The following is a 22,343-nucleotide window of genomic DNA, read 5'->3' on the forward strand; positions in this document are numbered from 1 at the left end:
TGAGGGCTCATCAGTGCTTTGACGTGGTAAGGCTGCCCTGGTCGTCATCTGACATGCTCTCCCACACTTAGGATTGGGTGTGCATGGGCACGTGTGCACGCATGGGCGTGTGTGCACGCATGGGCGCATGTGCACGCATGGGCACGTGTTTATGCATGGGCATGTGTGGTGTTTTCTGTAGCACCGCTCTGTTTGTCTGACCACAAACATAGCAAAAATAGTGTATATCCAGGAATTGACATAGCAAAATAGTGTATATCCCTCAAATAGTTGCCTCTGGGGGTTCTTCAGCATTCCTTCCTATTCATTATTTACCCCTCATTTAAATGGGCACATGACTTCTGTTAATTCTCTAAGGAAGCTGGGAACCCACTAGAAACTGATACAAATGAAATAGCTCGTGCCTTGGGTTGTTCGTGTCTTTCAGGGAGCATTTCTGGGCTGGCATGATCTACATGAAGAGCTTTTTGCTTGCATTTTGCTTTTGTCTTTACACGTATTATGTCTAATGCTTTGCCAGCCAGTGTTTTACATAGTAGAAGCCCCCTCCTTATTCTGCTTCTGAAGTCCTCTGCTTACCTGTACGAACCTTCTCTCTTTGCTCTGCTGCACATTCAGGCATTAGAGAGGCAGAAAGAGTTCTTTGATTCCATCAGGAGGGAACGAGATGATCTTAGAGAAGAAGTAGTCATGCTGAAAGAGGAAATAAAGGTATGAAGCCAAAGAATGGATGAAAAAGAAAACCATCTCGGTGACAGCAGCAAATTCTGGGATTTTTTCAAGAACAAATGTGTGTGTGGAGTAGCGTTAATGGATTTTATGTCACTGAGTTTAATTGTGGTCATGAATTCAAATCTTTGGTTAACTGACACCGAAGAAACGCGTAAAGTAAATCCAGGTTCCATGGGGTCTGCCCGTGGCCTGTCAGCGTTCAACAGGCAACTCTGAGCTTGAAGCAACTCGGATTTCCAAGAATGTTTTGATATATGTCTAAAGGTTTTCTCATACTCGTTAATAACTTCCCCAGGCCTTTACCCAAAGTTAGAGAATGTATTTGTTTCTTATATTTAAAGGCTCAAATTTAAGGACTTCTCTAGCTCAACAGTGGTCTGCATGAGGCTCACGCTACTTAGACTTGGTGGCAAAGTTCCATGTCTTGTCTGGGCCGTGTCACGGTCTTCGGCTGCTGCCTAGGCACTGAGTAAAAAAAACAGTGGTTAGCAACGAGGCTTAGAGCTCTGGATGGGCAAATTCCTGTACAGTCAGTGCACATATCAGTGTCAGCCACTTAAATCCAGGGGTCAAGGCCAGAGCAGTGAGCGAAAAGGAAGAGCTTAGAGCTCAGATTCCTGATACTGCCACCGCCCAGGGCGGTGGGAACAGTGTTGGGGACTGCTCCAAGCGCAAGAGGAGGAGCTGTGAGCAGCAGGGGACAGTGAGCCAGCCATCAGTGGTTAAGGGGGGACCCTGGAGTTGTGTGGTGCAGCTGTTTCAAGTCTTTTGCTACGGAGTGGGCATGAGTTACATTTCTTTTCAGTATACCAAACATTCTAGCCACTTCTTACGTCCTGCTTTAACATAAAGTCTCGTTGATTCCTTTCAGAACATGTACGTCTTTATCTCTGTGTCTCTTTATAAAGCATACAACCAGGGTTCTAAAAGCCAAGGTCACTTTATAATGAGTTGCTTGATGCTGCATTCTGTGGCAGCCTCAGGCCACACCTCCAGTTATAAAGGTGCCTGTTAAAAGTGCCTGGTCACCAACACACGAGGACATGGACAGGGACATGCAGGAAGGAAGGGGCCCTTGCAGGAGACGTCCCCGGTGTGTGTGTGTTGATAGAATATTCACAAGGGTGGTGCCTAACTCTTCTTGACTCTGTAGAATTTTCCTCTATCGCAAGAAAAATCATTTCTTTTTTAATTATTATTAATAAAATAGACTTGAATCTAATTGTCACTCAGTTAATAAACAGTGAGCCTTTTTTTGTTCCCAGAAACATGGAATAATCCTAAATTCAGAAATAGCTACCAATGGAGAGACTTCAGACACTCTGAATAACGTTGGATTCCAGGCTCCTACCAAGATGACGAAAGAAGAGTTGAATGTCCTCAAGGCGACCGGGGATGGGACCCTAGGTAAGTCCTTGTTTTCCTTTGGGTCCTCTCACCTTCCAGTCAGCATTGATTCACCTCCCATGCATTATTAAAATTAGAGTAATCCTCACTGATCAATTAACAGTCACACAGCATGCCATTTGTCCTGTCACTTCATGGGCATTTCCTTGCCAAACGATGTGATCACCACGTGTGTTGTCTGGCATCTCTGCTCAGTGCTCCCCACAAATGGCTGAAGGATACGTTTCTCGTGCTTCTCAAAGCTACCAAGTGAGACTGTGCTGCAAGGAAAATAGCCTCCAAGCTAAGTGACATTTTTGACAGTACTATCTGGTTTTCCTCAGCTATGCGCCAAGTATGGCTTTTTAACTTGTTCTGTTACAGAATTGTCAAAAGCTCAGTATAGCAGAGGCTGGAGAGGAAGTGACTTGACCATGTTTGCAAGGCAACAGTGTACAACCTACCCACCAGGAAGCGTTCTGAGGGCACGAGGTGCCTGTGGGCAGCAGGTTGGGGCTGTGACAGGACGTCTTGGTTGCCATTCTCAAGGTACCACTTGAGATGGACAGACAGCCCTGGGTGGCGAGTGTGGTCAGTGTGAAGGGTTTCCCTTACCGGCGACAGTGTGAATATGTCTGCCCCTTTGTCAGAAGTGATATTCCTTTGTATGTCACATTTTTCCTCCTGAAAAAATATAAATTGGGGAATCCAGTAGATTGTAGGAATATTGTATACAATTTGCAACTGTCTGCAAAGATTCACTGATTAGTACTTGTCATAATATTTGCTCTGGGATAAACCTCTAAAATGTGGTGTGCAGCCTAAAGAAGCTGCAGCCACATCTGAGGTCACACTGGTCACTGGTCACCAGTGTGTCCCAGCTTTTACAGTGAAGCCAGAGTAAGGTTGGGCCGTGATTTTAATTTCCATCTGGATGTTTTCGTTGTATTTATGGAAATGCAGAAACCTGTGGGCCCAGCCTCTGAGGACTTGCTGCCCAGGGTGTATCTCAGTGTCTTTATGACTATTGAGGGAATACAGCTCTTTTAATTGTGTAAAAGTTGCTAAAAGAAGACAACTTGATTAATTTCTATCACACCTTCATATTAGCTACCTGAGCAGCTGGGAATTTGATCATCCTGCTCTTGTTCCAATATACATTGTGTCAGTTTTTGATAACCATTGTGAAACAAAGAAATAGAATGTCAGTTTTGTAAGTGGTCTCTCCAAATGTGTTTTGATCACATACCACTATAAAGAGTTGTGGGAACTTCCCAATGTATGTGTTTATTTTTAATTTATATGTGTGTAATATTTCATGAATATAAAATGTACCTTATAGAACATACACACTAATAGAAATGTTTAAAGGTGCGACAAAACCAACCCTTAAGCTGAAGTCCTCCTACTTTCCCCATTTCCCCCGGGGTAAGTGGACCCACCGTGGAGACCACTGGGTTGTAAAGTTATGGAGCTCTGACTTTCAATAGCTCGGCATCTTATATTCTGGGATTTTGTTTGTTTGAAGAATCCAAAATATAACTTCATTCCAAAAAGTGACATGTTCTTTATCATAATTTCTTAAATTGATGAATCATTAACTAATTAAGTGACTGTCCTGATTTTAAGCATTTGCCTCTTGCTGGGACTCCCCCTTCCCGTAGGGAATGGGGTGAAGTTATTTAGGGCACAGGCTGCTTTCTCAGGAGACACTGATTAGGTAGAGGATGGATTTCTTTTGACTTCATATGAGTTGTTGCAAAAGTATCTTCCTTGAGATTGACCTTGAAGCCGAGTTTCTTAAGATGAACTGAATGTTCCTTTTAAAAATCATTTGAAAGCTGCTTTGGGGGCTGTGTGATACCCAGTGCAGTTTGACAGCTAAAAAAGTACGAGTTGTCCAGACGTGCATTGGAAGTGAGGATAGGCACACGAACCTTTCGTCCTTCTTAAATCCATCATTTTGGATTGTTTGGCTGCCTGATCCAGAGCTCTTTCTATTTGTTAAAATTTAACTTCACCTTGAGAATCGGTTCACGCAAGATGGCACCAGCAGCCATTTGCCTTCGAGGTGGTGGCCACGGCCTTGGCTGATGGAACACTCGCAAATGCAATGGCTGGTTTGTGGCACAGAGCTGGCCAGGGCTTGTTCTGGGTGATTCTTTGCTAACTCTGTCTCTCTAGGAATGGGGCCGGGTGGGAATGAGAACTTGTGTTTACATTATAATGTGTATTACGTGGCCACCACATCATGGGGTCCCTTCACTTTTCTCAATGGTCTTTTAGGAAGAGCCAATGAAGTGGAGGTGAAAAATGAAATTGTGGAGAATGTGGGGAAAAGAGAAATCTTGCAGAATACTGAGCAAGAACAGCACAAGGAGGAGCCAGTAAAGGATTGTGTGGACACAGAGGTGTTCCATCCTGGTGACAAGGCTGAGGACCAGAAAACCTCTGAAGACAGTGGCCCCTCCCTGGGAATAGTAGCAAATGCTACAGAGGGGGAGCAGGGGGAAAGCCACGTTCTAGCCAGCACATCCTTCCTTGAACACACAAAGCAGGTTGGGTCCAATGAGGTCACAAGCACCGCAGATGGTAGGGCTGGGGCTTCACGCTTGGGCCACTCAGAGAGTGAGATGGGGCAGGGCCCTTGTAACGCCTTGGATGTCAAAAACCAAGGTGGAAAATCTGCAGAAGGACAAGAACAAGAAAAGCAAGATTTTAAAACTAATTTGGGAGAGCTTAGCACAAAATCACACGAGGAATCTGCTCCTTTGCCAATATCTGAAGTCGAGAGGGTGAGTAGCACACATACTGGGGGGCCAAGTAGGAACCCCTCCCAGGGCATGGAGGAGGCAGAGCTAACTGGATTGAGGGAGCAAGTGGGCACAGTGGCCTCAAGTCCTCCAAAGCATAGCAGTGTCACAGAGAGGAGTGATGAGAAATGGACGGTAGGTGTCCCCAAAGAGTTGGACCCCAGCACAGGGCATGGTTTAGAGAACGAGCTCACCAAGCAGGAAGTAGCTGAGCCCAGGGAAGCCCCAGTTCAGAGCACAGGAGTCGGTGGGGAGAACAATGAAGAAGAGGATGAAGGAAGAGAATTAGGGGATAAGAAACCTGTGCAGACAGAGGTCCAGACCATTCCTTTTTGTCCAGCAGCCAAAAGCAGTGCTCGGGAAGTAGCAGGTCCAAGTATGGTAGAGGCCCAAGCTAAACCCCTGTGTAGGAAAGAACCCAGTGAAGAAAAGAAAGACCAACAGGGAGAAGCACTGGATTCTCCACAGAAGAAGACAAAAAACAAGAAAAAGAAAAACAAGAAGAAGAAGTCACCAGCACCTGTAGAGACCCTCACGGATGTTGAAAAAGACTTAACGTTTCAGAACCCAGATGTCAGTGAAGTTGAGGAGGAGCCGGTAAAATCTATAGACAACAAATCAGGTGTAGAAACACAACACGAGGTACCTAAACATCCACAACAGGACGTTGTAGCAGGGAGCAGTGAAAACATTGATTGTCCAGAGAGTCCTCACCTGGAGTTGGATGACACACTTGACCAAGCAAACGATGGCGTCAGCACTAAGGCAGGGACGGTCCCAGCTGAAAGAGAACCGTTGCCTTTGGAGGGCGCTGCAGTTCAAGCACCAGGCACTGGTGCTGGTGGTGATGGGTTAGACGAGGGTGTTAGAAAAGACAGTGCTGCCGGAGAGGGCACTGCTCCAGGCAGTTCCCCAGAGCCAGGGGATGACGAGGCATCTCTCAGGGCCCAGCTCGGAAACGGAAGGCCCTCGATGGACACCAGCGACACCTATCACACGGAAGGTGCAGAGGGCTGTGTGACGTCAGAATACCCAAGTGGGCGAGCCAGGAAGGGTTTAGATAGCCTTAGTCTAGAAAATGATGACTTGGCACCAGGAGGAGACTTGGGAGGCTTCAATTCCCAGAGCAAAGAAGAGACAAGAGGCAGAGACGGGAAGGACAAAAGCAAAGAAGACTGCGCCTTGTCGTGAGCTAAGGCTTGTCAGGCGGAGTTAGAGGGGCCACTGCCTATGCAGGAAGTCCCATTGTGAGACTCGGCTAGCCCACCACTGAGATGCCTGAATTGTTCTAGATCCATACAGCCGCACCATATGACAATCAATCACCACGTCACCTACTGCTTTAAGTTACAGACTGTTACTTGTAGCTTTATTTTAAGGTTATCACCCAACTTAGAAAGAAAGACACCTGTTATCAGTGTAAGTTCTAACTGAGAGCATTCCAGTCATATCAAAGCGTAATGGACACTGTTTCTATTTCTGCTTCAAATCAAACATAGTTAACATTTTTCTTAGGCTGATGTGAATATGAATATTCTTGACCAAGTATATCAGCATCTCCTTGAAATGACCAAATAGCATTCTGAGATTTGCACATTTTGGGTATAATTGATATTTAAAATATTTCTCATTCAAATAGTGTACTTTTTAAAAATTTAATTTTGATATGTACATTATAACCTTGTTTAAAAAGGAGACCCAACGGCCAAACCACACCTACGTCACTGAGTGATAAGATTTGCACCTTAGGACCAGATAATTCATCCTCTTAGGGACACCTCTTAAAGCACTAGGAGATCTCACACCCTTTACCTCATAGAAGTATTTTATCTCAGCCAACACTTTCGATCTCATTATTGATGACCCCTGCATTTATTTTGTAGGAGATTTTGACTTCATGCTGATTAGATACCAAAGTCATTTTATACAAAGATTTTTTTTAAATATTTTTTTTTCTGTAAGAGAAGTATGTTGAAATTGCATTTCCTGGGTAGTATTTGGGTGGGGAGGGTCATTTCTAAAATTTATTTTTTTTAACCTTACAATTACTTCTCTTTGTCTAATCATGAGTCAAAAGAGCAACACAAAAAAATACTGTCATCGTGCAGACTGCTGAATAGACTCTAACAGGATATCTTAAACAGTTGAATCTGTTTTGGTATTTTGGTGTAAACGTTTTCATTTGTTGTGTCTCAGTATATTCGTATTGGAAAATTCTCGCTTTGGTCTTCCTGACCAACATACATATTTTCTATACAAAGAAGCATTTGAAAAAATAATTGTAAAGTTAAAAAATAATTGTAAAATATGAAAATCACAAGGGAATGTACCTTCTGAATGCTGTCAACACCTCATGAAATTATATGAATTCATATTACTGTTACAAGACATCACTGAATGCAAACAAGACCAAAACCTCAATAAAATGTGGGGCAAACGTGTTAACCGTGTAACTGAAATAAACACATTTTCTAGTTTTACAAGCCTGTGATTCTACTCTTTGGGCGACTTGAGTTCTGACGGTGTCACCTTTAAGGTAGTAACTTCCTTCCGTGTTCCTGATCCCTGTTGGGGTTCGGTGAGGGACTCAGACCTAAAGCCCTCTGTCGGTGCTGCCAGGACTCTCCCGGCATCTGCTCAGGGGCTGGCGTAGTGCCGTCCCGGGAGGGTTTGGAGATCTCCTCTACAGAGTGTCCTGGATCTGTGGTTCTGAGGGGCCCCACTTGAGAGAGACCCCCATCTGATCGCTCTGCTTACACGTGCCAGGACTTAGAATGTTCAGATGATCAAAACGGCAAATCAACACTGACTGTTTCTGCGTAAGTGTCCTGAAGTGGAGGGTAACAGGGCTGACAGTCCTGCCCACTTGTGCTATGTAAATAGGAAAACATAGGGCCTGCGAGAGAGTCAAGTCCAAGGGCTGCAAAGAATTTAAAAGGTTTTAGCAGATGTCTCTACCTTGGGCAAAGCTGCATTCACGCTGCAGTGCATGCTGGGAAACAGCCCTCGTTCTTCCTTTAAAGGCCTCTGGGGCCAAACTCACTAAGTGGTGAGATCAGCAAACCATTTTAAGTTCTTTCCTTTCTTTCCCATGTTATTCAGCAGCACACTGAGAGCCATAACAATGTGCTTCACATCCCTCCAGCCAGCCAGCCAGCAGTGTCCCTTATTCACTCGCTTTGTTTCATTAATAAATGTTTTTGATCACTTCGTAAATGGAAGGCACTGTGCCAGTGAACAAGCAGGTAACACCCTGCTTCTACAGGGAAGGGACAGCTCCGAAGCAGGAAGTGAGTGAGCAGAGAAGGAGAAAGGATTCTGAACAGCCAAACTATTTCTGGATAATCTAAAAGTCTTCATTGTAACAGGGTGACATGACATCATAGCCCAGCGCAGTGATAAAGGTTCACAGTTACGGACCTTCAAGGATCAAGAAATGGTTACCTTAGGTATATTAAGCTTAGGAAGGCAGAGATGTACATGAGGCCGTCTGGGAAGATTTCAGTGTCAAAAGACTCTGACTCAGAAAAGAATCCAAAGTTTACCTGTCAAGCAAAGGCCCAAAACAGGCGAGACCGCTGAGGTTTCACTGTGATACAGAGCAGAGGAAACTGCTGGTCACCGATACCTTCAGCCAAAAAGCCAGGATACTTCTCAGCCCCAAACCAGAATGTGGCCGCTGCATGTAGAACGTAAATCTTCCTTAGTATAATACATATGATTATGCGTCATTATGGGTATGTGTAGAGAACAGAGGAGGGCAACTGAGACTTTGAATTCTAGGTTGTTATTTTAGAATGTAGGAAGGTTGGGAAGCAGTAGAGGTTTTAAAGGAGTTTTTAGAAATGAGATATTGACTACTTTTCTATAATGGTTAGTATTTCCTTCGAGGGAACGGAAAACCTAATGACCTGGGCATTTTCTTTCCAGTGCCACTAGAACCCTGGAATGCTCCTTCTGAGGGTTTAGACAGTTTGGGGTTCCTGTTTTCTGTTGACAGACTCCTGTCCTAGGAGACCAACCACCCTGTACAGCATGCCACCACGACCAACAAAACAAGGAGATGCCACAGTCAGATTCGTTCCAAACGTCCAGGCTCCAGAAGGAAAGAAAGGCGTGTTGTGTGTGTGTTACATTCAGTGTGTGTGCTTGTGCCGCGTGATGGTCATGTGTAGGGAGAACTTTACAGGAGAAAAGCCCTTGCACCCCACCCACTGCCCCCCTTACATAAAAGACTTGACAGATTTTTCACGATGTGAATGGCTTCAGCTATTGAGCTGAACGGAAGCCAGCGGGCTGATGGAGACAGTTCCCATTGGTACAGACCTCTTGCTCCCTGGATACAGAAAGAGCCATCTGGGAAGATGGCTTTCTTTCTTTCGCATCCTGCTCATTGTTCTGCCTTTTGCGGGAAGGAGGTGCTGTCCTGGCGCAGGAGGCCGCCCCGGGGAGGAGGGACACTGAATGATAAGCATACCAAGGCAGTGTGAGGGAAGAGTGGAGAGAAAACCACACTTCATGGGTTTCTTGAGAGACCTCCATCCCCCTCTTTGCAAACACGGCGGGAGATGGCTCTCCTCTGTGCTGTAGGAGAGGCGGCCTGAGACTCGTGATGGCTGACATTGGCCCAGAGAATGAAAATGGTTTTCCTGATACGTTCCTGATATATTATCAGCCAGCTACGTACCCTCACTGTGCCTCATTTTGAGCTCTGAAAATGGTGTTGGTACCTGCCTTTTTTGTGGAGAGGACCAGATCCCAGTACAGCACTAAAAAGAGTGAGTGATGACGGCTATCACTAAAAAGAGTGAGTATTTGATGACTGGCTCTTGCTTGTGCTTGATGGTGCTATAACCCTGGGCAAGCGAGGAGACCAGAGGCAAAAAGAATGAGACCAAAACGCACACAGAGAACCAGTGCTTGTCCCGCTGCCCCAGGGACTGCCTAGAAGGACTTCGCTATCCATTTCTCACTTCCCGGGTCTCTGAAATACATACCGAAAGTTTTGTTGAAATTTAATATATAAAATCCAGATTTTTGGAAAACATAATCCTTTAGCAATGTTACTGAAATATGGTTAATAGCCACCTCATTTTATCTTCTCAGTATAAAAGAAAACCCTAAATTTGAGATATTGTGACTTTATATTCTTTGATGTCTTGTTTCCAAAAGCTGCAGTAACTGTCTTTAAATGGATAGTTTGTGTCTATTTATAAATGAGGTGTTATAAACCAATGAAGAGCAGTGCTACTCCTTAAACACAGGGTAATGATAGGCTTGCAATCCTCTTGTTAAGTGTTAACAGTAAGTATATTAGTGATACAGGTTCATTCATGCAACAAATTAGTCTTGATTTTTAAACTATAAAAAAAGCAGCACTCATTTTCTTCATGTCAAATAATTTTGCTTCTTTCTTATTTCTATTATCTTAAAAAACTATTTCATTTTAATCATCTTGAATTCTGCTTTAAAATTTCTCTTCCTTAAAAGTTCTACTTCTCTATTTTTCATATTCTCACCATAAGACTAAAGGTCAGGTTATCCTTAATTTTCATTTTTTTTTACTAGCACTGTTATTACATTATAACATTTATTTTTTTCTCACTATCTAGGGTATTTGAAGTCTTCTAATAGAAAAAAGATAAAATTGTACAATACATATATGAGCTTCAAGACCACTTTCTGATGTATTGGTTTTGTATATGGGGATGTAAAATATATAAGATAAAATGAAAAGTGATATTGAGTAAAAGAGTTGGGTTTATAACTACAAAAAATTTTTGTTTCAGCATTGGGTGGGTTTATGGAAAGGAAAGAATGTTAGAACTGACTTGTATGTAAATTAAAATGGAATGCAAAAGAATCATGAATTTACCTTCTGCTTAACATTTCTGGTTTTATGTTGTTATCATGGCTTTCAAATATCAACTTAGGGTGTTTGGAAAAAACAACTAGGGAAAGCGTGGACCTTGGATTAGAGTGTGGGTACGTGATTTTTTAAATGCCAACAAGAGTGCTTTTCACAGGAGTTTTTCCACGTCACATGGCTCGCCCAAAGCTGTGGCGGTGGGAGTGCTGTCCCGTGGGAGTACGAGCCTCGGGCCAGGTGTCCTGTCCAGCTCAGAGGTCTGAGTATAGATCTGGAAAGACAGGGCAGTCCTTAGCAGTGGGGCCTGAGGCTGGGCTGCCTCACGGTGCTGGGCCTCGGTCCGCAGAGGGACAGAAGGACAGTGTCCACCCTCAGGGCTTCGTGGGGTGAAGGAGGCCGATGGTGTAAGCTGCCAGGACAGTGCCTGGCACCGAGCGAGGGCGCAGCACCCGGGGCATCCCTGTCACCTTCACGTCATCCTGATTTTCCCGTAAACGGGCTTTTTCCCCATTTAAGTACAGGAGGTTCCCCCCTGTGCTCTGAAGGTTGCATTCCTCAGCCCCCTTTCAGGGAGGGGTTTGGGGAGATGTCTCGATGCTGGTGTGTCAGCGTCCTGACGTATCTGGGGTGGGAGGAATGACAGGAACCTAAACTATTACTACAGTCTCCCTCAAAAGAATAAAAGCATTTGACAAGTGGGTTAGCAGATGTGTTGTCAGCAGACTGATTTGTAAACATACAGTCAACACTGATATCGGTGAGTCTATGAGAGAAATGAAAGAAATGCTCTGGGAGGTAAACTCGGAAAGCCCAGGCTGATGCAAATACCAGTGGTGTTTCATGGTGGTTCTGGGTGTGTTTATTCCTTGCTAATGATGTTAAACCATGAAGCCTGTGAGATCTTGTGTTGCAGTGTGGTTTGGCCCTAGAGCTCTTGCATGCTAACCCAAAATAGAAGATTAGCCTGTTTGCATGCAGCCGGACGTGCCCCTGACGAGACAAGCATGTTATGGGAGGTTGACCCAACTCACCCTTCTGTGGCTGAACTCTCCCCCATCCTGTGTGTGGCCTCATTCACTGTGGTACGTGTATAATCCCTTCATCATCAGTTTCACTAACCTGAAGCCTCATCCTTCAGTTTAGCAGTCTGCTAAAAGGTGCAGCCCACAGACTCCCCTAAACCTTGTCTTTCTGATTTCTTTAGATATTAGGTTGAAAAAGCTTGTTGACGAACGGGAATGCTTACTGGAACAGGTAACAATCTTTATGATATTACGAGTCCTCGAATGGGGCCCCTGAAACCATGACCCTTCCCACCCTTCCTTCTTGCTTCGTCAGAACCCCTAACAGGCTTCATGCCTGAAAATAACTGGGGAACATCTGAAGTCTTGGAGGTTCAGAGGGGAGAGGTCTCAGAGACTCAAGGCCATGGAACTGAATTGAGTGCACTCACATGAATGGCTGCTGAGAATTCATATTTACGTACAAGGCCTCAAGTAACCATTGAGTGGCGAGAGCATGACTGAGTCGTTCCAGACACCACTTCTCCTACTTCTGGTCCATAAAAGTCCATTTTGTAATCTCAGTGATCTGCAGCCCTTTCCGGCAGGTATTTCTTTATCGCTGATCAAAGTTGTTTTAACCATGGTTTACCTTCATGGCTCTCCTCTACCTCAAGCAGTACTAAACAGCTGCCCCATTTGGTCTGTCCTGTTTGGTCTTTTTTGTATGCAGGATAGTTATCGAATCATTCCACAATCCCTTTCTAAGGAACTGCGATCTCTCTCCTTTTCCCCCATAAGCCTAATCAAAGGTGTCTGCCTTACGTTTTACAACTCCGTTGATTTTTCTCAAAATGGTGTGAGCGCTAAATATGATAGGAAACATCTCTGGATATTCCTGTGATCTTTTAAGAAGATGTATCCATGACAGTTCTGTACTTGTTTCCTTAAAGCAGCATCTTGTGTGTGCCTGGGGCTCCGCTCTGCGTGTGTCTGGGTGGGGGGAGTTCCACCAAGTCTGCAGAAATTTGAGGTTCACAGGACAAGGGCTGGGAAACTCCCTACTACACACCAGAAAATTCTACAGTTGTGGCTGTTAACTACCAGTCCAACCATACATTGCCTCTCTCAGAGAGAAAGGAATGCTACCTAGAGGCCACCGCCCTGCAGGTGACAAGCCTGCAGCTCAAGCGGGTTCTGTTGAGGACTCAGTTCCAGTACTTCTGTGTCTCCGAGGCTCCAGGTGGCCCTTCAGGCTCCTTGGTGAATAAAGCAGAGGTTAATAGCACCCTGAATTGCTAACTCTCAGACCAACATTTACGTACAATCTCCTCCTTAATTCCAGAGGAGTTTCAACCTGAGAAATAACTTTTCACCCAGTTACAAATAATTCATGTCTGATACTGTAAATAGAATTCCATTTTCAACCATGATACTGTTATGTTCTGAGCAGAGTGCTAACTGGCAGAAGTTAGTTTATGTATTTATTTGCGTTGGTTTCTTTATTAAAGGGGAGAGACTCCCTATCTCCTTTTCCTCCATTCTCTCATGCTTAATTATGTGACACCCACCCCTAACTCCCTTTGGACTCGTTTAGCAGAGAGAGATTAACATCCTTTCTCGGTGGGTGTTTTCAGGTTAAGAAACTCAAAGGGCAGCTGGAAGAAAGACAGAAGAACGGCAAGGTGGATACTCTGCGCCCTGAAGACACTGTCTTAGAAAATGGAACGGATGTGCATGTGATGGATCTACAAAGTAAATGTCCAGCCTCATGTGGGAGTGTCTTTGACGTGCACGATTTTCAATGTCCTAGTGCAGGAGGAGAAAAGCTATGGTGGCAAGGAATGCCTGGTGTTCCCCCCAGACACCCTTGAGTACAGAAGCACAGAGATGTTTCTCTGTGGCACAGAGCGGGATGGGCAGGTGTGCAGAGCAAGGGTGTGTGTGTGTGTGTGTGTGTGTGTGTGTGTGTGCCTAAGACACAGAGCAGGTGCCCCAAATCGAGCACCGCGATGCCACCATGTGACACGCTGCGGGAAAGCACATTTACTGTGCTGGATATAGCCGTCTTTTGACGTGCTGATTGTATGGGAAAACCAGAAGGTATTTTTCTACTCCAGGAAACTGGAAAGAGGTTTGAGGGGATAAAATTGCATCCAGTCTCTCTCCCCCGTTTCCCCTACCCCACCATTTCTTTGCCCTCTCTGCTCACAGGTGCTCTCTCTCACCTGGACACTTTCCCAGCCCAGGTTTATGGAGAGAGAGCCCCTCTCCTATCCAGCTCAGGCAGCTGGGGGGGGAGGGGGGGAACCACAGGCCAGGACTTACAGATTTACAAGCTGTTCACAAAGTAAGGGCTTGGTTCCCAGTAACTCTTGTTTTTAACATTTTAAAAGCCCCAGAGCTTAACAGATTTTCCTTCTCTTTCAACCTTCAGGGGATGCCAACAGACAGATCAGCGACCTCAAATTTAAACTCGCAAAATCTGAGCAAGAGATCACTGCATTAGAACAAAATGTACGTGCACACTTTTAAGCAACAGTGGTCAGCTAAACGGGTGACTAACTGCAGTTTTATTTGCTAGGACTCACCCCCAACAGGCTGAGGACAAAAAGAAGCAGAGATTTTCAGAACCACAAAAGATCCTCAATTTATATCCTACAGAGAGCACAGGGAAAGAAACATCATTACTGGGATTTGGGTTGTACAAGCAATGCTAATCCTTTACAGACAGTGGTTAGTTGTAGAAAGTAATGTGGCCAAGGACTTTTAAAATTTTTCGTTTTTTTTAAAATGATATTTAAAATACACTTAATTAAAAAGCGCTTCTTGTGGGGATGGCCCTGTCGCCAGGGTTTCCGTCCTCCTCTCTCCTGGCCAGGACAGCTCACTCTGGTTCCTAGATTTGGGGCACTCATGCCTCTGACATGCTGGGCAAATTGTGTCCTAACCAATGGGAGAAACAAAAACAGGTGCTCTTTCCTCCTCCACTGTGGGTACACATGGCTGGAACTTTCTGGAATTCTTACAGAAACAAAAGAAAGACCAGCACACCCGGAGAGTAATGGGTTTTGTGAAGCCTGCCTTGATCTCAGCAGAACAGATGTCTCCAGCCGGCCTTGGCTGCTATGCCTTTCTCCCCAGCCCTGGCTGTGGAGTACCACCCCCAAGCCTCCTTCACTTGCTCCTGTCTGAGAGCCTTGCCTGCTTCCTCCCTCTCCTGCTTCCTCACCCCACACTGGGAGAGAGCAGATGGGAGCTGGGGTCCCGGATACAGCCTGTGCCTTTCCAGCACCGTTCTCCTCGGACCAGCCCGTTTTGTGGCACAATCATCCCACATAGGGGGAGATGGTGGCACGGGCGTCGGCAGTATGGGAACCATGTTTTTGGACCAGGCTCAGAGAGGAAAGAAGTTTCTAATAGGGGTCAGTACCAGCTGGCTCAAAAATAGGAGCAAAAAGCTCGCTTGGCTAGAACCTATACAAAGGTCAAAAATCTAATTCTTCGCATGGCGTCTTCTCCCGTTTTATCAAAGTACACCCTTTGATCCCAAGTATAGTAAAGCAACCGGAGAAAGAAAACGAGTCAATCAGTTTATACATATCGTGTTCCTTCCTTTTAGGTAATAAGGTTAGAGAGTCAAGTATCACGTTACAAATCGGCTGCTGAAAATGCAGAAAAAATAGAAGATGAACTGAAGGCTGAAAAAAGGAAACTCCAAAGAGAGGTAAATGTTCTAGGCTATTTCTGGGAAAAGAGTGAGCGATGATCTTCTAGCTGGGAGTGCAGAAAGAGGATTTACCTTGGGGAAATCTACCACTGGCTTACACGCTGTCCCTACCGGACCAAAGCCCAAGGGCCGTGCTGACGTCACACGGGAGTTCAGCGTTCAGCCAACAAGGAGCTTTTAGCGATTGTCTTTGATTTACTACAATTTTACTCTGACGTGTGACATGTGGGTTTATTGTTATTTACCCTGCGTGGGATGTGTTGCTTGGATCTGTGAAGGGTTTTCTCTAAATCAATTTTGGAACATTTTCAGCCATGATCTTCCCCCTGGTCATTCCTCCTCCTTGGTCTCTCCCCTTTTCTTTGGGGACTCCAGTCGGAGACCATCAGACCTTCTCGTTGCCATCTCCACGTTTACCCATTAACCGCCCGCGTTTTCTTATTTCCATCTCTCACCTCTCTCTGTTGCATAATGTATAGTTTTTGCCTGGATGGCCCAGTTTACCTCCTTCTGTTTTTTTTAAAGTGTGTTCATTCCTGATAGTTTCTGGCTGTATGGTCGTGCATGCTTTCTTTCTTAATTGTATCCTATTTCTTTAAAGATTTCCCGCACAGCAGTTCTCTTTTCCATACTCAGTCTTTGGGAGTCTAATTTCGTGGTTTGTTGCTTCTGCTGACGCCAGTGGTTTGTCCCTTCGTGTGTTTGGTGTTTTGTGAGCTTGTGTTTGACTTGAATTTGTAGGAATACTGTAGGACTGACTTGGGGAAATTTCCTGCAAAGAGGGCTTCAGCTTCTGCCTCTGCGTCTGCTGGTGAGGGGTAGGGCAGTGGGCTTTGGCCCGTCCCAGGAGCCTAAGCACCCTTCTTGAGGGTTTGGGACCAGAAACAGCCACAGGCTTTGTTGCGATGGTGTCTCCACAACTGCATGGCTGTCGTACCCCCGCCCTAGGGCACCTGCCTGGTGCCTGGCAGGTCCAGGCAGCTCCCTGCAGATGTGGCTTCCTCTCTGACTCCGGGTTCTGTCGCCCTGGCCGCCCGGGCATGAGGCTCTTGGCCTCACCCATTCCTGCTGTGGCTTCTGGCTGCAGCACCCTTGGTCCTGGCTGCCTGGGCTGTGGGGCCCACCTCTGCCAGCTGCTCTGGGCTCAGCTCTTGTTTGTGTGTTGGCCTCACTTACCTTCTGTGGCCCCAGCAGGATCCCTAGGCCTGCGCCCTGTCTGGGGTCTGATGGTTTCAGAGGAGGAAGGTTACTCGTGAGGGCAGACTTTTGGGCTTTTTAAATTGAGAAGTATATGTATTCACACAGGTGTGTAAGTACGTATGTCTCGGACCTCAGTGGGTCCAGGTGATAACTGTCATTTTCGGTAGGACTGAAATCTTGGCAATCCTGTTACGTTTGGAGAAAGCCGGTTCCTCAAAGCTGCCTTTCCTCCTTGTTCCAGCTTCGCTCTGCACTGGACAGAACCGAGGAGCTGGAGGTGAGCAACGGCCACTTAGTGAAGCGTCTGGAAAAAATGAAAGCAAACCGGAGCGCGCTCTTGTCCCAGCAGTAAGCGCCAGCTGCGCACGGGCACCTGGCTGGTGGTGGAGAGCATCGTTTCGCAGGCTTTCTAGGCTGCTGTCTGGGAGCTGCTCTTCCCCTGCTTCTGAGAGAACACCCGGCGACCACCGGGCTCCGCGTGCACCCCCACGGCCTCCGGATGCCTCTGTCTGCAGACCCCAACCCGGGCTGGGTGCCACCCAGAACCTGCAGGCCATCTGATAAGCACACTGGGCCTCTTAATGCCGTTTATTTAAATGGTCATCGAGTAAAGATTAAAGTGGGACTTGAGTTTTCTTTTCCTGTGTCTTGCTGAAAATAAGGGAAAATGTTACAGTGATAGGACCGCCTCTCATGGCAGAACCTACAGTTTGAGCAACTTCAGTAGTGTGTCTTCGTCTGCGCTTTTCACACACAAAACACTGTGGAACCACAAGCCATTACCAAGCAGAACTCTCACTAGAAACAAGGGCACGGTCCAGAAGTAAAAGTGGCCTTAAGAAGACTCTTTACAGGCAACAAATGAAGCTTTTCTAAGGGATTTTTGCATCCGTTCAGTCATAAGAATACTTTTTCCCAGGGAATTAGGCGATAGCTTCCTGAAAAATGACAGCTTTTCATTTGCATTATTTAATCCTTACTTTTGGAATTGAAGTTGTTAACTTCTTTTAAAGAATGTACTGTTAGAAAAATTAAAAAATGAGAGGTGGAAAGACCTCAGCGATGTGTCTTTTTTTTTCCTCCAATCGAGAAAGAAGATCTGTATTTAACTATTTCATGTGAATTGTTGTGTGTTTGGGGTCATCTTTTTATTTTTTAAGCGTATCAAGTCAATTCATTTTTCCCCCGTTTAAAATAAAGGTATATTCACAGCGAATAAGAATAGTGTGCTATGAGAATCGGCACTCTTAGAATAAAAAGTGAACTGAAGAAGTCACAGATCAAAGTAGAAACAATTATGATACCTTCAGGGACGAAATTAGGGAAAGTTTGGCTACTTGCCGATTTTGTTACTCTTTGCATATGTCGTGTTTCAAATCAGGCTGTTTAAGTAAGCCAACTTTTCAGGATATGAGCAAGTACAATCCAAGGGAGGGTCAGCCAGAGCTATACATAGTGATCGCACTTGGGAATGCTGTGGAGGGGACGTGAATTGGGTGTATAAAATTAAGAAAATGCCCCCCATGTAGTGCTAGAGGTCACGAGGTCCGTCCCCCAGTATTGTCTGGGTCTGGGATACACACGGCTCCATTTGCTTAGGTGCGAGAGAAGTCGTGTCTCCTTGTGCCGAGGACGTTGTCCAGTTCAGATCTGTTGCTGCTGTCTGAGTATTCCATAGATTAAACCATCCAATCACATCAGTGCCCACAGGATACGCTGCTGCATATTCAAAACCATCATTTTTACGCAGAAACTTACTCTGCATTGATCGTGAAAGAGGCAGCTCTCTACGGCAATGTGGTTTTTGTGTTTAAGATTTGTCAGAGAAAAATCTTACAATGATTGGTTTCAAAAGATTTCTATGTTGGAAATTCTACTGAATGAGCATGAAGTGTTTTAAGAATACAATGGATTAGCCAAGGTCCCACCCAACAACAGAAGCCACCCAGTAATTGGAACAGGGAAGTGTTATGTAAAGAAGGAAGTCCTGTCATAGGGGATTAACTGCTGAGAACCAAAGGAAACGCTAAAGAACATCCTAGAGCTGAGGGCAAGTACCCAAGGAAGGGACAAACTGGGATGGAGACCTGATGGGAAGCGTTGGGTCCGCAGCCCACTGACAAGTGCCGGGGTCCCAGGGGCTGATGCCAGCAGGCAGGAAACCCTGGGCCAGGACTGGGAGCACAAGCCCCTGGGGCTGGGCACGACCACATCGCCTGCCTCACGTGCCCAGTGAACAGGAGGAAGGATTCAGGAAGGGGGAGTCCCCGCTTCCTGCAGTGTCCCTCCAGCCCCCTCTTCTGACAGCACTGGGCCAGTCAGCAAAGGAGAGATGTCTCCTTCCTTGTCTTATCCTAAGGTTCCTTCCACACATCTTAATACAAACGTGTTTAACCAGTAAAACATCCATATCGCTTACAAATAACACTAATAATAGCTAACACCTGCGTAGTACTCAGACATGCCTGGAGGTCAGACTCTTAGATCTTTTCACTCATTGATCGTCATGAGAACACTGAGAGGTAGGTGCTCTCCTTAAATCCGTTCTGCAGATGAGGAAACCGGACGTCTCACAGCTGGGAAGCGGAGGCCTGCAAAGTCACCACTCACATGTGTCGCCAGCGCTGGGAAGATGGCATTTCTTTCCCAGATGTGTGTCTCTGAAGAAGTCAAACCTTCTGTCTCTACCTTTCACACCAATCCTTACAGAAACAGCAAGTCCATGTTACACACCCTTCCTAATCCAGGGGAAGCTAGAACACCATCTTTCTATTTATTTTATAGAATAAAGTTTTCCCTGCAGATGGAGCTGTTGGGAATTTGTCGCTGGTTTTTTTCATGCCAGCATTTCTCAGCCTCATGCTACCAGCGTTGTGGGCCGGATCGTTTTTGGTTGCTAGGTGGTTGTCCTGTGCATCTTAGGATATCCAGCAGCTTCCCTGGCCTCCACCCACTAGATGCCAGTGGAGCCCCACCTCCGACATTGTGACAAATGGAAATGTCTCCAGACATTGTCAAATGTCGATGGGGGTTGGGAATGGGGTGCAAAAGCTCTTCTGGCAGACAGGGGAAAGGGGCAAGCAGGGTCAGGTGGGGACTGGCCATGCACGGAGGTCCACGCCAGCCAGTGGACAGGCAGTGGTATCTAGGGGTGTGGTAGCAATGTGGGCCTGGGGCCTGGGGACAACTCTCTAGTCCCTGAGAGATTGGGAGCTGGGTGGGAATCTAGTCTTGGAGGCTCTTGGGAATAGGGCAGAACCCCCACCACTGAGCTGGGGTCCTCTAAATCCCCAGGTATGTGCCACACCAGAGGGGATCAGGTGTTCCCTACCTGTCGCTGCAGGGAACCAGGTGGATCAGTAGGTAGCAGCTCTGTCATCCTCAGATATCCAGGCACGTGCTCACGTGTGCCACATCCCACCTGGGCCTTTTGGAGAAACACACCCAATGCTGGTGCCCCAGTTTGAAAATTTCCAAGTGGCTGCCCTTCCCCCCCCATCCCCAGTGAATTGAATGCTGTCAATTCACCCCATTCTGTGCTGCCTTCTTCTGTGGCTGTGTGTGGCCCTCAGGTCCTCAGGACCACAGCCTCCTCAGGGCAGGCATTCCTCAGGTATGGCCCCAGAGCCCAGCGCCACACAAAGCAGAACTCCATATTTGCTAAATAGTAATGTAAGTTCTAAAGTAACAGTACCTTTCGATTCTTTAGTTTACATTTTGGACTATTAGAATAGGAAATCCAAGACATAATGGAAAATAACATTTCAATTCTGAACATCCATTCACGATGTCTTCTAAGCGGGTTGCTCTGTGTCCTAAAGGCCCTTTGGTTTCTAAAAATGAAAACAATTTGTAGGAGACACATAACAGTCATCCTGGTCCAGGTTTTCTACCACCCTTTTCTTCTCCCAATCTTCTGATTCTTGGCTGAGCACTGGTTCTCAATGGGGGTCTGGCATCGTGTGACCTCAGGCTCTTCCCAAAGTCAAAATGACTCAGGACATCGAGGCAGCCACGACAGCACAACTAAAGACACTCAGGGAAGAGGACTTCCAGGATAGCTTCAGAAATCGGCAAGAACGATGGGATAAGGGTGTTTGACGTGAAGGGGGGTATTTTGAGGGGGATTCCTGACAATATGTCTTTTACTGTAATGAGTTTTTAAAAATGTAAACATTCGCTGTATTTTTCGATCAATCCTGATCATACTTACACTAACTCACTCTCTATTCCATGACCTGGTTTCGTCTTTTTCATGATCTGAAATGTCGTTTACTTATTATTTACAGGTGTATTGTCCGTACTCCTGGTACTCCTTTTTGGAATCGGGCTGCGGCAGCCGCAGTTCTGGAATCGGTATTTAGTGACTCATGATAAACTCCAGAGAGGTCGCCCTCCAGAAAATTCACACAGTCATTCTTTATAAAATCATGGAAACACACACACACGCTAAATGTGTAGGGTTAAAACCAAAAGTAGTCAACGTGCTTTGAAAGCGGCCGTACAGAACAGACGTCTGCTTCTACCCGAGAGATCCGCGGTGGGACCGGCCTGTCCTGCCGTTGCTCCTGGAGTGGCCTCGGCCCCCCGAGCTCTTCGTGCTGCGGCCGCCTCCTTCCCCGAGACGAGCCCGCAGAGCTCCGCCGGCCTTGGGGGCGTAGGTGTGACCAGCCCCTGAGCCGAGAGGTGACGGGCGGAGGCCTGGGAGACCGTCATTCTCCGTCATCCTCCGCACGCGGTTCCCCCAGGACGTCCCGAGGGAGGCTCTGTGCCAAGGAGGGTTGGGGGGGGGGTCCACTTTCTTTACGTTTTGCTGCATTTTCTGCATTAAACGCATGCGACTTTAGTGTTAAAATATTTTTTAAACAATGATGGAAGCAAAAATTTTAAAAAATGCGATAGAAGCGTGTGCATTAAAATCTGCATCCGGGGAGCGGGGTTTTCCAGGTGGAGTCGTCGTGCCCGACCGCGTGGCGGAGGCCGCGGGCGCGGGAACGGACCCGGTGCCCGCGGTGTCCCCAGCCACGTGAAGGCCCGAGGCGGAAGGAAACACGAGGACTTCTGATTGGGACATTTTGTTCACCGTGGGCTTCTCGTTACTGTGATGTTTTAAACGAATGCATTAGAACACCTATCCTGATTACCGAGGTTTTTGGCGCCCCCGTAAGTATGCCTCGCTGGCACCCCAGCCCGGACCCTTCTGGCCATAGTTAAAGGACTGTGCGAGGCCACGTCACGGTCGACACCCAGAAGGGACACTTGAGGGAAACAAGGCAGGCGGCCACCAGGGGGGCGGACAGCGACGGGCGCTGGCCCCAAACCAGGGCTCCGTTTGCGCAGGGGCAGGGCCACGCAGCTTTTTCATTCGCGGGAGTTGCACGGCCGCGCGGTCCAGACGAGGGTCCTGCGCTGCAAAACGGGAAAAGCAGCCGTGAGAGGTTCTGCGGGTCCAGCCGGCCGCCCAGGACCGACCGCCAGGGCACCGTCGCCGTGGGCGCACCGTTCCCGCTTTCGCGCCTGAACGCCAGGCCAATCACGGCACCGCCCGTGTTCGCACTGACCAATGGGAGCGCCCCGTCCGGCAGTGGGCGGGCCGCTGGCGGCCGTTACCC

The 22,343-nt window shown here is 46.7% G+C and overlaps 1 protein-coding gene across 50 annotated transcripts in view; it reads left to right on the plus strand.

Annotated features, from left to right (window-relative positions):
• The window catches only part of LRRFIP1 (LRR binding FLII interacting protein 1), a 131,136-nt gene extending 113,346 nt beyond the window's left edge, over positions 1–17,790 (plus strand). For 27 of the 50 annotated variants that reach the window (XM_081050595.1, XM_081050589.1, XM_081050592.1 and 24 more), the window contains 7 exons: positions 619–711; positions 1,998–2,139; positions 12,005–12,054; positions 13,439–13,556; positions 14,239–14,318; positions 15,424–15,528; positions 16,973–17,790. In XM_081050595.1, coding sequence (XP_080906721.1) covers positions 619–711; positions 1,998–2,139; positions 12,005–12,054; positions 13,439–13,556; positions 14,239–14,318; positions 15,424–15,528; positions 16,973–17,083 — 699 coding nt within the window. In that variant the 3' untranslated portion in view covers positions 17,084–17,790. Of the gene's footprint in view, positions 1–618; positions 712–1,997; positions 2,140–4,404; positions 7,407–12,004; positions 12,055–13,438; positions 13,557–14,238; positions 14,319–15,423; positions 15,529–16,972 lie in introns of those variants that run through there. The other 23 variants (XM_081050624.1, XM_081050623.1, XM_081050577.1 and 20 more) reach the window with 3 other exon arrangements.
• The last annotated feature ends 4,553 nt before the right edge of the window (positions 17,791–22,343 follow it).

The sequence above is a fragment of the Rhinolophus hipposideros genome, assembly GCF_964194185.1.
Source record: "Rhinolophus hipposideros genome assembly, chromosome: 6".
NCBI classification, from domain to species: Eukaryota; Metazoa; Chordata; class Mammalia; order Chiroptera; family Rhinolophidae; genus Rhinolophus; species Rhinolophus hipposideros.